The 13,261-nt window shown below is 36.3% G+C and overlaps 1 protein-coding gene across 1 annotated transcript in view; it reads left to right on the top strand.

Moving 5' to 3' along the window:
• The window catches only part of Krit1 (KRIT1 ankyrin repeat containing), a 35,734-nt gene that overhangs the window by 16,581 nt on the left and 5,892 nt on the right, over positions 1–13,261 (top strand). Inside the window, exons 10-15 of the mRNA XM_052173178.1 lie at positions 559–666; positions 2,861–3,017; positions 4,836–4,987; positions 6,791–6,957; positions 7,674–7,761; positions 8,203–8,409. Coding sequence (XP_052029138.1) covers positions 559–666; positions 2,861–3,017; positions 4,836–4,987; positions 6,791–6,957; positions 7,674–7,761; positions 8,203–8,409 — 879 coding nt within the window. The remainder of the gene's footprint in view (positions 1–558; positions 667–2,860; positions 3,018–4,835; positions 4,988–6,790; positions 6,958–7,673; positions 7,762–8,202; positions 8,410–13,261) is intronic.

Here is a 13,261-nt window from a genome sequence, read left to right as displayed (position 1 = left end):
AACAAATTTTACTTAAGAGTGATATTTATGTATTAACTGTGCCTCTTACAAGTTTTGAATTGTTTTTATTGATAAAGTACACTTCACAAAAATGCAGTATTTTAACTACTTAGATGCACAGTTCATATAGCATCTACTATATTTGTATTGTTTATAAAGTCATTATACATATCCATCTCCAGAATATACATAAAATTCACTCTACATTGTGTTTCCCATTTACCCATTTTCTAAAATTTCTACCAACAAGTACTTGGTAATAAATTAAGTAAATAAATAAATAAATGAATGAATGAATAAATGAATAAATAAATAAATAAATAAATAAATCGGAAACCTTTCCTAAATCTATAACTGAACTTTTAAGAAGCATAATCTTATTAATTAGTGCTGTAAGTTTTTAAGCTTTTCCAATTTTTGTTGTAGTATATTCTAAATATGGTTGATATTTATGTAATCCTTGACTAGAGTATTTCTGTGCAGTTTGAGTTGAATAACATGTTTTCAGAACACTGCATATTTATAATGTCTTTTTGTTCATCCCTTCTTCCTTTCCAGCACATAACAGACCAACAAGGAAGATCTCCATTAAATGTTTGTGAGGAAAACAAACAAAATAACTGGGAAGAAGCTGCAAAATTGTTGAAAGAAGCCATTAACAAGCCAGTAAGTATTATCTGAATAGTTAGAGCCAAATGTCTTATTTAAATTGATCATTTACAAAAGACCCTAGGTTCATTCCCTTTACTAAAACTATTAATTCATAGTATAATCTCTTATGACAGATGTAATTAAGAAACATATCATTAGACTTTTTGGCATTGCGAAAACATCATGGAGTATATTTGGACAACATCCATGGTATAACTTGCTATATATACCTAGGCTGTATGGCCATATAGTGTGATATGGGTGATGCCTTTTGATGTTTGGTTCTGTCATTAAGTTATGTATGATTGTACCTACTGTGTTTTTTATAAATAGTTCTGCTTATTGATGTATATTCCCCCAAACAACATTTATATTTATAAGCAGCAGCATTATACGCCATTCATTAGTAATTTTCAGCAAGTCAGTGTATAAGAAACTCATTTTCCTTATCACAAAGTGGAATAGATGATTTTGTATGTTTGTGAAAGAGGTAGGTGTGAGGAGGGTGGGGTGGGGTTGTTTATGTACATGTGTAGACCAGAGAATAACGTTAGGAGTCTTTATCGCTTGTCCCCTGATGTTTTGAGAACGGGTCTCCCTAAGCATACAGCTCCCATTTTGTCTGCCTTCCAGGATCCTCCTCTCTTCACTCCTGTCCAACAAACTACAGGCACAGGAGTCGTTCCCAGCTTTTATGTGGGTGCTGAGAAGTTAAACTCAGATCTTCTTAAATTCCCAGCAAATGTGTCACTGAGCCACATTCCTAGCCCTTTCCTGCTTTTTCATTTAGCTAATTGAATGGAGGAATTGTTATATTACCCTTCATTCTTGTCAGTTTCTGATGATACAGTTAGGTAACATTTTCTAGCCAAACTTTTATATTGATATACTTTAAATCCAAAATTAATTATCTTTAAAAGTTATTTGTGAGATTACCTACCTCCTTTAACAATACAAATCTACTGATAATGCTACTGCTATTTAAGATTTTATGAACTTGAAGGAAACTAGTTCAAAATCCAGTATTTCAAAGTCTTCCATTATAAATTTCTCTTAGTGTAAGTTATTGCTGGTATACATTTTTTTCAATATTTATGGCCCAGAAGGCTCATGAAGTTCTTTAATTCCAAGTTTGTATTTCCTAAGGCATTTACTTTAATATATTAAATACTCTTTAAGTAATACACTTAGAAGAATTTAATAGCCATTATTTTTTTTTTTTAAAAAATCCCTTAATTTGACCATGGAACACTTAGAAGAAACTTTAGAAAGTGCAAACAATAGAAAGAATCATTTTTAAATGTTGTCAATATGTTCTTGTTTGAGCAAGTTTTTTATAGTTCCTGCATTAGAAATCTGTACTGTAGTACAACCAAATTAAACTTATACCCGAGTAGCTTACAAATGGATGAGACTCAGACTGTGGTTATTTTATTTGGCTTTGATAATTATGGGGGGTAGGGGGAAAATAACCCCTAATCTACTCTTCTAACTGCTGGCCTGGCTACCCCCACAGTGGTGTCCCCCAGACACTTGCTGTTTCTCGTGGCCATGTGCTCAGGGCCCATCTCCCCTCATGGCGGCCTCTTCCTCTCCTCTTGTTCTTCCTCCTCCTGAACTCTCTTCCTCCTCTCTCCACTCCCAGCCAGATAACTCAGCACCCACCTGCCTCTAATCCCTTCAGTTACTGGCTCTTGCCAATTTTATTTAACCATAGTTTTAAATTAAGGAACAAGGTTTACACAACAAAACTCTATAAACATGAGAATTCACTTTAGGCTTAGACCTTCAGGTACAGAATTTAGCATTACAGTGCATAGCAACAGACCAAACCTCAACACTATACCATGAAGGGTATGAAGTTGGGCAGAAAGTATGCTGTTGCACTATGGTATGTAATCATTTTGAATGTGTATGTGAGTATGCCTGCATGTGTATATGCACATGTGTTTGTGAGTATCCAAAGGGACCAGAAGATGGCATTGGGTTCCCTCAACCTGGAATTGCAAGTGTGCAAGTGGTTATGAACCTCTCAAAATAAATGTAAGGAACTACTTACTATTCTCTCTCTCTCTCTCTATATATATATATATATATACACACACACACACACTTACTATTCTAAGTGTTCCTGACTACTCAACTTTCTCTTCAGTCTCAGGATATGTAATTTTTAGATTGCTTACATGAATTTTCGTATTTTTCCTAGTATGAAAAAGTTCGAATCTACAGGATGGATGGATCATACCGTTCTGTTGAACTAAAGCATGGCAATAATACCACAGCACAGCAGATAATGGAAGGAATGAGGCTCTCTCAGGAAACTCAGCAATATTTCACTATTTGGATCTGTTCAGAAAATCTTAGTAAGAAAACTCGGGAAGGGGAAGTAGTTTATTATTTTAACATCATTGCTCCTTTTTGGAAGTGCATTAAGAAACTTGAGGATAACAGTAATTATTATTGACTTTTAGCTATCTTGTATATTACCAGTGTTCAGACTGAAATGGGGAGGGCCTTCTTCTCTCCTGCTTCATTCAAAGCATAGTGAAATTAGTAAATACTGGAGCTTTTCTCTCTGACAGTACAGTTTGTTTGAATGCTATTAAAATTCATACAATTTGCCTTTATTTTCAGTGTTTCTCTCAAAATGAAATATTTATGTTAGTTTTCTGTCGAACTTTTTATTTAAAATCAACTTAATGTCAATGTATATTTATCCTTCCAAATATACTGTAAATACTTGCAAAATATAATTAATTGTGTGGTGATTATCATTGAATATATGTTTGGCACCAAATCTTCATAGTTATTCATAATTAAGTAAGCTACAATGGAATTAAGAATGTAATGTATGTTAATACATTTGATTTATGTTAAGAATTATCTGCAAAATTATCTACAATTTTTTTCTAGTCCTATTTATGAAACCAGGCCTTTCCAAATACTACTAAGCAAGTTCTAGACTATTAATCAATCACATCCCAAGCCCAAGAAAACTTCTTTACTTTTAAAACTTATTTTATTATGTGTATCTTGCCAGCAGATGTCTGTGCACCATGGGCACACCTGGTTCCTGCAGGGTTGTTAGATCCCTTGGACTGGAGTTGCTGGTGGTTTCGAGCCACCATGTAGATGCTTGGAATTAAACCTGCGTCCTTTGGAAGAACATCCACTGCTCTTAACTACAGAGCCATCTCTCCCAAAAGTAGCCCAAAGTCTACTTTTGTTTTATTTTTTGAGACAGGATTTCACATAACTCAGGCTGGTCTCACACTGGATATTTGGTTGAGGATAAACTTGAACTTGTGGTGTTCTTTTTTTTTTTTAATTATCTATATTCTTTGTTTACATTCCAAATGATTTCCTGTCGCGACCCCCCTCTTGACCAGCAAGAGATAAGTGACACCAGAGAGTTTTTTTCCCCAAGCAGTTTATTCGGGAACCTTAAACAAAGCTTCTTCTTCTTCCGGAGAGTGCCCACCAACCCTTTTTATGCTGTCCCAAGATCAAATCAGGTTAAGCCCCTGTGGGACCTGCTGGTAGGCTGTCTCTATGCGGAAGGGGCAAGAAGCAGGAGGCTTTCTAAATAATGTGTTGTTCATCTCAGGGGCCTTCTACCAGCAAGGGGGCAGAAGGCAGAAACTTTAAGGTGCAGCACTTAGCAGCTTCCTACAATTTCCCCTCTCCCATTTTCCCCCTCCCCATAAGTCCCATAAGTCCTCTTCCCTCCGCCCTTTCCCCAATCAGCCCCCTCCCACTTCTTTGTCCTGGTACTCCCCTGCATTGCTACATCAAGCCTTTCCAGGACCAAGGCCCTCTCGGTCCTTCTTCTTGGGAATCATTTGATATGTAAATTGTGTCTTGGGTATTCAGAGCTTCTGGGCTAATATCCACTTATCAGTGACTGCATTCCATGTGGTGTTCTTAATGTCCACCTCTCAAGTGCTGGAATTATAGCCTTGTGCCCTCATACCTAGCTCCCAAGAAATTCTCTTATAATTATGTCCTTAAACACAGGGACATATCCAAAATTTGGGTAGTAATAATTATTGAACATTGATTTAAATTTACATCTGTAAACTGTTTGAGCCTTAGATGCATATAGTTTAATGTAAGGTTTCTATGTATTGATATAGTGATTTCTTTTACAGTATTATTTATAAAGGACAACTCTTTTTCAGGTCTTCAGTTCAAGCCTTATCATAAACCCTTGCAACAAGTTCGTGACTGGCCAGAAATACTTGCTGAATTGACTAATTTGGATCCACAAAGAGAAACACCACAGCTTTTCCTAAGAAGAGATGTGGGACTTCCTTTAGAAGTTGAGAAAAAGGTTTGCTTAGAAACCTTATTTAGTTATTTGAACCCACAGACTCTTTAGAATCTACTGTAGAAGGTAGAGATAGGAGTTGTGCCATTCCTCCTATATGAGGGATATTTACTTCCTTTTTCTGTTATGCCTTTATATCCCGTTGTAAGAGGGAATTTCAGTTGGTCTACATACAAAGTTCTGGTTGGTAATTTTTTTCTTTTTTCTATTTTTTTCCTTTATTTTCATTACATTAATAAACTCATGTTTTTCCTTTTGTAAAGAGAAATAAGGAGAATAAAGAGGCCATACTAAAGAAAATTAGCAATCAGAGAGATGGTTTATATGGAAATTACCTTTTTTTAGAATAGAAATCCGCTTTGTGAATTTCAAAGAAGGTGTAGGAAAGAACAGGATTTAAAAACAAAAGCCTACAAAACCTGGATAAAGAATAGAGTTCTTGCAAAAGGGATGCAACCATAAGAACATAAGAACAGAATTTAAACTTGATTGATTTTTTTTCAAGTAAGTATGTTTGGAAATTAAAATACAAAAATAGATTTAAAAGGCAATATAATTAACACTGTGTATCATTTGTTGGATCCACTCATTGCTAATACACATTTACTCCTTTTCTTATATAATTTTTATGTGTGGTATTTTGCCTGTATGTGTGCCTGTGCACATCTTGTGTGCCTGACGACTGCACAGGTCAGAAGAGGGCACAAAAGTGAGAACATACCACCAAGGTTTTTTCACTGAAAACTAAGTTTCCATAATAATATCTGATGCCCAAATTAACATTTTCCCTGTTATTTCAGAAGTTCTTTATAAAGCTCCCACCTGTAGGATCTAGTCAATGTTCACACTTTGTATTTGGTACCTTTTTCTATCTTTTAACTTAGAATGATTTCGTCATTTTCTTTTACAGAAATTTCTGTTTCTGTGGTGTGTTTTTGTTGTCGTTGTTGTTAGGGGGGAGGGTTGGTTTTGTTTTGCTTTTTTAACAATTATGTGGATAGAGTATAATAAGCTAAAAAAAAATTTTTATCAGAATCTTTCAGCCATAAGACTTGGTATCCTGACTTATACTCAGAGACTGTAATTATTATGTCTGAGTAGAAATATATGTATAGACTAACATTGTCAATATTAATCCTATTAACCAAGTTGTTTAAATGTAAGAAAATACTATACTCTTCCTTTAATGTATTTGAAAGTATAAAGTAAATAAGTATTTGCCTTCAAAGAAGCTTATCTCAGCCTCCTTTGCCCTTGTAAGAGTTGAAGGTTTTATCTTTGAGGTTCACCACTGTACTTTATACAGCATAGACAATAGGTAAATGTTTTATGAGTTTAAACATTTAGATAAGCTTGTGCTAATAACTTTTTAACAGCATAAACTGTGATCATGTTTATAGATAAACAAATTGTATACCACGTATGGCCCCACCCTGCCTGCTACCTATTCTCATGCAGCCTGCAGACTGGGGAGTTTCTGTAGAACATCAGTAGCTTAAAACAATATTTCGTATGTGAAAATTCATTTCAAGTTTCTATATCTATATAAAAGTTGATGCTTTCATGCTATAATATTTAGGATAGAGATTATGTGATTCATAAATTCTATGGCTTAAAGTATTGTTGTATGGTCCTTAGAAACAAAGCTTGCTAACCCCTGCTCTAGTATAGTAATAGCATACACCCATAACACATACACAGTTATATAGCTGTGTGACTTGTTATATTGGGTAAGAAAAATTTGCATAAAAGTTTTTTAAAGTAAATTGTACCATAATAACCAAATTACATTTTCTTCCTTTTAAGATTGAAGACCCATTAGCTATTCTTATTCTCTTTGATGAAGCCAGATATAATTTACTAAAGGGCTTTTATACAGCTCCTGATGCTAAACTGATAACTCTGGCAAGTCTACTGTTACAAATAGTTTATGGGAACTACGAAAGTAAAAAACACAAACAAGGTTTCTTAAAGTAAGTATTTGATACAATGCATGGTTTATCATATGCTCAAGATTTCTCTTTAAGCAGCACAGTTTTAATATTAAGTATTTATGAATTGCTAGCCAGATACAGTGGCACCTGCTCGTAATCAGTGAGACTCAGACCAGAAAAAGGGTCATAAATCAGACCAGCCTGAGCTGCACAGTAAGACCCTGTCTCAGACAGACAGATTCTTTATACATTGGTTAGAATTAAAGAATACAAATCATTAAGTAAAAGGAATAAACTTATTGTAAAGCATTTGTTGGTTTTTGGTTAGTAAAACATTTCAAAGTTTTACTTACATATATTGTACTTGAAATAATTTTCCTTTATGATTTTTCTTTGTTTCTTTATTTTGTGTTTAAATAAGTTTACTAAAACTTTTACTTAATAAAAGAAAAATTTGAATCAGATACTTAAGAATCCTACCAAATAAAGTTGTTTAATATTTAATCCTTGAGAAATACAGGTGTTAGCATGTCTTAAAGTTTTTTTAATGTGATTCTTCAACTTTTGAAAATATTTTCTGGTTATCCAAGAAGGAAATATTAAACTGGTAATATTAAGATTGTGGAACATTTTATTTTAAAACATCATATTCAGCTTAAAATATCCATTATTTGATGCCATTTGTGGCAGAAGGATTATTGTACTTTAGCTACTAAAGATGTCTTATTTAAGGATGTTGCCATGTGTACTTCCAGTGAAGAAAATCTGAAATCCATCGTACCTATTACCAAACTGAAAAGTAAGGCGCCTCACTGGATAAACCGGATACTTCACGAGTACAAGGTATGCGGCCTGGCAGAAACGGAGACGACTGCTGCGGGCTCTTTGTAGTAGTGTTATAATGTTTTAAACACTACGTTGGAAATCCTGGAATTAAAATGAATTTTCTAGTTCACAGCGCCTGAAACTGAAAATAGCAAGATGTATTTATTTCTAGAATTATAGTCTTTTACTGAACGCTTTCTGTGTGTTGAGTACTGTGGTAGAGACTACAGTTAGAACTGAAATTATGTACTGTCCTTGCCTATAGCATTTATATTCTGTTAGAATAGACAGCACTTGGGGATTTTAGCTGGTTTATGTTTAATATTAGGGCAACAAGAGAAAAAATACACTTGGGATAATATACTGTAACTTCATTCTTCTTTGGGACATTGGTTTTAACAATGGCTAGTTAACCTGTTTGCATTATTAAAAGGTTGTGTCTCTTTACTTTGCTTTCAGAATCTTAGTATGAGTGAGGGTGTCAGTAAGGAAATGCATCACCTGCAACGCATGTTTCTACAGAACTGCTGGGAAATTCCAACGTATGGAGCAGCCTTCTTCACAGGACAGATATTTACAAAGGCAAGCCCAAGCAATCATAAAGTCATCCCCGTGTATGTAGGAGTGAACATAAAAGGACTTCATCTCCTAAACCTGGAAACTAAGGTAGCTCTTAAGCTATTTTTGAGTAGTTATATCATGTATTATTTAGAATAGCATTGCCATCTTCCATGAAGAATCTAGAAATGACATATATATGCAATATATACATCAATTGTAATACATTTTTGCATTTGCAATATTTTTGTCCATACAATAGAATAGATAGTATTTGGATTAGAATGATGTTTTTATATGTTATATTTACTTGAAAGGGGTGCTGAGCTTTTCACGGTGTGCTAATATTGCTGTAAAAATTGTAGGAGTTGAATATCTTTACATAAATACAGATTACATTTTTATTTCTATAAGTTAAATTTTGTTTTTGAGACAGGTTCTTACTCTGTAGATCTGGCATCCTAGAACCCACCATGTACACCAGGCTGGCCTTAAACTCGCAGAGATTTGCCTGCCTCAGCCTCCTAAATGCTACGCATGCACCACCACATCTGTCTCATATATATTACATGTAAAAAAAAAATAGAATCTATTGATGCCTTTAGAGACAGGAGCCAAATAATTTCAAAATCAAATGAAAAGACACGTTTCATTATGTTTTTGCCTTATAGACTCCTATAAAAAACTGCCATAGACTGGATGACTTATAAACAACAGGCCCTTGTTTGTGGCCGTTCTAAAAGCCTGAGATTATGGCACCAGCACGGTCAAGTTCTGGTGAGGGCCTTCTTCTGAGTTATGAACTACCTGGCTTTTCATTTCTCCTCACACAGAGGGAAAGTAATACTTACCCAAACATAGCAGCATTTATCTATAATGCCAGCATCTGAGGGTCTAAGGAAGGAGGGTTATGACTCGCAGACTAGCCTAACCTAAAATACATCATAAGACCGGTTAGGAGGAGGCACCATGGGAGGACTCCAGACTTAAGGAAGAAATACGTAGTGTGTGATAAAAGGGCTTTATTTTGAAAATTAAGATTAGTTATAAGAAGCTCTTCCGGGAACAAGATTTAGTGTGGAAGGGATTATGACCATTCATTAGATGGTTTTTTGGCTTTGTTCTTATATTTATTTTTTATTTTTATCATGTCTATAATAAGCATAATTATATGTTGTACTGATGTTCTTGTGAGTGCAATTACCCTCAGAGGCTACAGGGATCAGATCACCCTGGAGTTGGAGTTACACGTACTTGTGAGCAGCCATGGGCTGGGAGTCAAATTCAGGTCCTCTGAAATGTTTTTAACTGATGGGCCATTTCTCTAGGTCCAATACAAAAACAGTTACTTTTTAACATATTCAACAAATCTAGGCAGGATGAACATCTTTCTAATTTATATTAGTAATCTGGTAAAAATCTTGCCTCACTTATTAAGATTTGTCAAAGTTAGCTCATGTTCCAAAGAACATTTTAGTTTGGAAATTTTATGAATTTTATTCTTCTCATTTTTGTGTCTTATTGTGGAGTCTTTTCTTTTTGTTTTGCTTTGCTTTTAAGTTTTATAATTTGTGTATGGATGATTTACCTGTGTGTGAGTCTGCGTACCTGGTGTGTGCCTGGTCCTCAAGGAGGTCAGAAGAGAGTGCTGGACCCCCTGAGCTAGGATTACAGGCAGCTGGGATGCAATGCGAGCTGCCATGTGGTTGCTGGTTATAGAACCTGGGTCCTTTGGAAGATCAATCAGTGCTCTTAACCACTGAGCCATCTCTCCAGCTCTGGAGTCTCTTCTTAGAGTAACCTAATTACATATGGTCATACATGTTAACTTGAGATCAGCCTTTTAGGTGACAGTTATTTTACAATGCTGCTAAAATGTGGTAGGATCTAGAGAATAAAATACAAACATAGGGCAGACTAACAGATTATCATATTTGACATAGAGTTTGATTTCTTGAAATTCCTTACTGCTTGCTTCTGGGTATTGCTTATTTTTGTTAGAACTGGTTTTAAAACACCAGGTAGGTACTGCTCTGTGGTTTGTGGATACTTTCTATTTCTGTGAACTAAGTTTGTTTAGAAATGAAAGGCTGGGCACTGCACTGTAGTGCCTGTTGGTAACTCCAGTGCCCGGTGAGTGAGAGCAGGTGGATCCTGCGAGCTCGTGGCTGTCCAGTCTAGTCAGAGAGCTTACAGGGCAGTGAGAGTAAGCCTGTGTTACAGGAGAAGGCATCAGGGCACCAAGGAAGACACTCAGCATTGACTTCTGCGCTCCATGTGCACTCACAACTACACACCTACAAAAGGAAAGAAAGGAGAAAAGAAAATGAGAAAAATGCACTATTCCAAGATGTTTTTCCTCTGCTAATCGTGTACCTGTATTTACCGATCCCTCCTGGTAGAACTGGATGATAACACTGTGCATGTGACACTGCTTTCTCTGAGCTGGAGGGTTTGGCTTTTGGTAGCATTTTAAGTTTGAATAACAATAAAATGTTTTATAAAGAATTCCAGTGATGGACTAATTAATTAATTAACAGTATAATGCAACATTTTATATTTTAATAGTATTCTGATGCAGGAGTTCAATAATTGTGAAAACAGGCAAAAGGATTATAGCAATGTTATTAGTTGACAGACTTTTTCTTCAGAATAAGATATTCAATTTCTAAGTAGAAGGCTAGAGAGATGGCTCAGCTGTTAAGAGCACTTATTGTTCTTGCAGAAGACATATGCAAATAATAAATCTTAAAGATAAGTGAACAGATAGAAATATAACTGGGAATATTATTCTTAGATATATAAAAAGTTGATCGAGCCAAAGATAAAGCACATCTTGCTCCTAAGCTACTGATATGCTATGGTGCCTTTGAAAGATCTAAGATGATTGTATTTTTTTAGTCATCAAGTAGGTTGTTGTCCTTTAGAGAATGATTCTCTGGAGAAACTAGAAAAATTTTTTAATGTCAGTTATCTATCTTCTGTGTCTTCTTTCACTTTGAAGTCATGAAAGTGGTCCATCAGAAAATATAGTTCATTGGAGACTGGTCTGTTCTACTCATACAGAGTGAACTGCTGCCGGGCGGTGGTGGCACATGCCTGTAATCCCAGCACTCTGGGAGGCAGAGGCAGGCGGATTTCTGAGTTCGAGGCCAGCCTGGGCTACAGAGTGAGTTCCAGGACAGCCAGGGCTACACAGAGAAACCCTGTCTGGAAAAAAGCAAATCCAAAATGAACTGTTGTGACTCAGTATTTTGGTGTGGTGAACTGTTCCTGTGTCGTTGCTTTTATTAAATAGCAGTATGCATCCACGCAGAATTGAGTTTGTGCACATATGCCCTTCTGCAGAGCACATTGTTTTCGTCACTGCTGCCATGTCTGCTGGCTGCAGGCACGCCTTCTCACTCCAGTGCCTTTCCTTTTGCTGTTTCCAGCTAACCCTCTCATTTATGACTGCTTGGTTCATTTAACTTTCCTTACTGAGCTTCTTGCCAATTGTTGGTTTTACCTCCTAACAAGGGCAGCTTTTTCCTTCTGGAGAAGTCTGATCACATCAAAAGACCATGTGGACCCTGGCTCTTCATATTGTCTGGGGTCTTAAGAATCCTTTCCTCACTGCATGTTGTCCTCTAGCAGCAGACTTCATTGTAACGTACGGGGTCAGTTGTGCGTTTATTGGAAATCTGATCTCCATAAAATTGAGACTTACTACCTGAACCTGTTTTCTCTGCTCCCCTCCCTTCCTTTCCCCTCCCCTCCCCTCCTCTTTCCTCCCCTCCTCTTTCCTCCCCTCCTCTTCCCCCCCCTCCCCTCCCCTCCTCTCCCTCTCCCCTCCCCTCCTCTCCTCTCCCTCTCCCCTCCCCTTCCCCCTTCCCTTCCCTCCCCCTCCCCTTCCCCTCCTCTCCTCTCCCTCTCCCCTCCCCTTCTTCCTCCCCTTCCCTTCTCCTTCCCCTCCCCTTCCCCCTTCCCCTCCTCTTCCCCCTCCCCCTCCCCTCCCCTTCCCCTCCCCCATTCTTTCCCCTCTCTTCCCCTCCCCTTCCCCCTCCCCTCCCCTTCCCCTTCCCCTCCCCTCTCCTTTCCTTTTTTCTTTTTTTTTTTTTTTGAGATTTATTAATGGACTCTTTTTATCTTTAATTTAAAAAAATAATTCAGGTGACTAGGTGTGCTCAACTAGTAATAACTTTAGGTTATTACTGTGTTCTCAGTGTTTCAGTCTGTACCTTACTAAATAGCTATTTTCACAGATCTTACAAAGTTGTATTTTACAATATAAATGTAGATAGCTGGTTTTTAAACAAATGTCATTCTTTTATATATAACATAGGCTCATGTAACTATACTGTGTTTCCTTTACAGAACCCCATTTTAATAATGCCCTAAACTACCAGGTGTGGTAGCATATGCCTTTAATCGCAGGAAGCAGAGGGTGGAGTTTGAGGCTATTCTGGTCTACATAGTGAGCTCCAGTAGCTAAAGCTACAAAATAAGGCCCTGTCTCAAAAACAAAACAAAACAAACAAAAACATAAACCAACCATAAACTGTTATCTCTTGGTATATTTTTAGCTTATTATAGTTAACATTTTAAGAATTGACATTTATAAGAAGCTAATATTTCTAAGTACATCTGTTTTAAAGGACAGTATAAGAAGAATGTATGTATACATTTCATATAAATATATATTTAAGGCAATGATGTATAAGTTATTACTAGGATGGAATAATTAAAGATTAAGTATATCCCAAAATAGAAGAAAACTTCAGTCTACTTACCATATGGGGAAAAAACTAACTTACCAGAGAGAAACAATAAAAATTTAAGATGTTAGGCATGGATTGGGGGGAGGAATGGGATGAGGAACTGGTGGAAGGTAGACTAGGAGGGGGGCCACAACTGGACTATAAAAAAATAAAATGTTAGGCATGTTAATATGTTAATCAATGTATGTGTGATATATATA

Source organism: Apodemus sylvaticus, chromosome 2 (genome assembly GCF_947179515.1).
Source record: "Apodemus sylvaticus chromosome 2, mApoSyl1.1, whole genome shotgun sequence".
Lineage (NCBI taxonomy): Eukaryota > Metazoa > Chordata > Mammalia > Rodentia > Muridae > Apodemus > Apodemus sylvaticus.
This window is presented reverse-complemented; position numbering and strand designations above follow the sequence as displayed.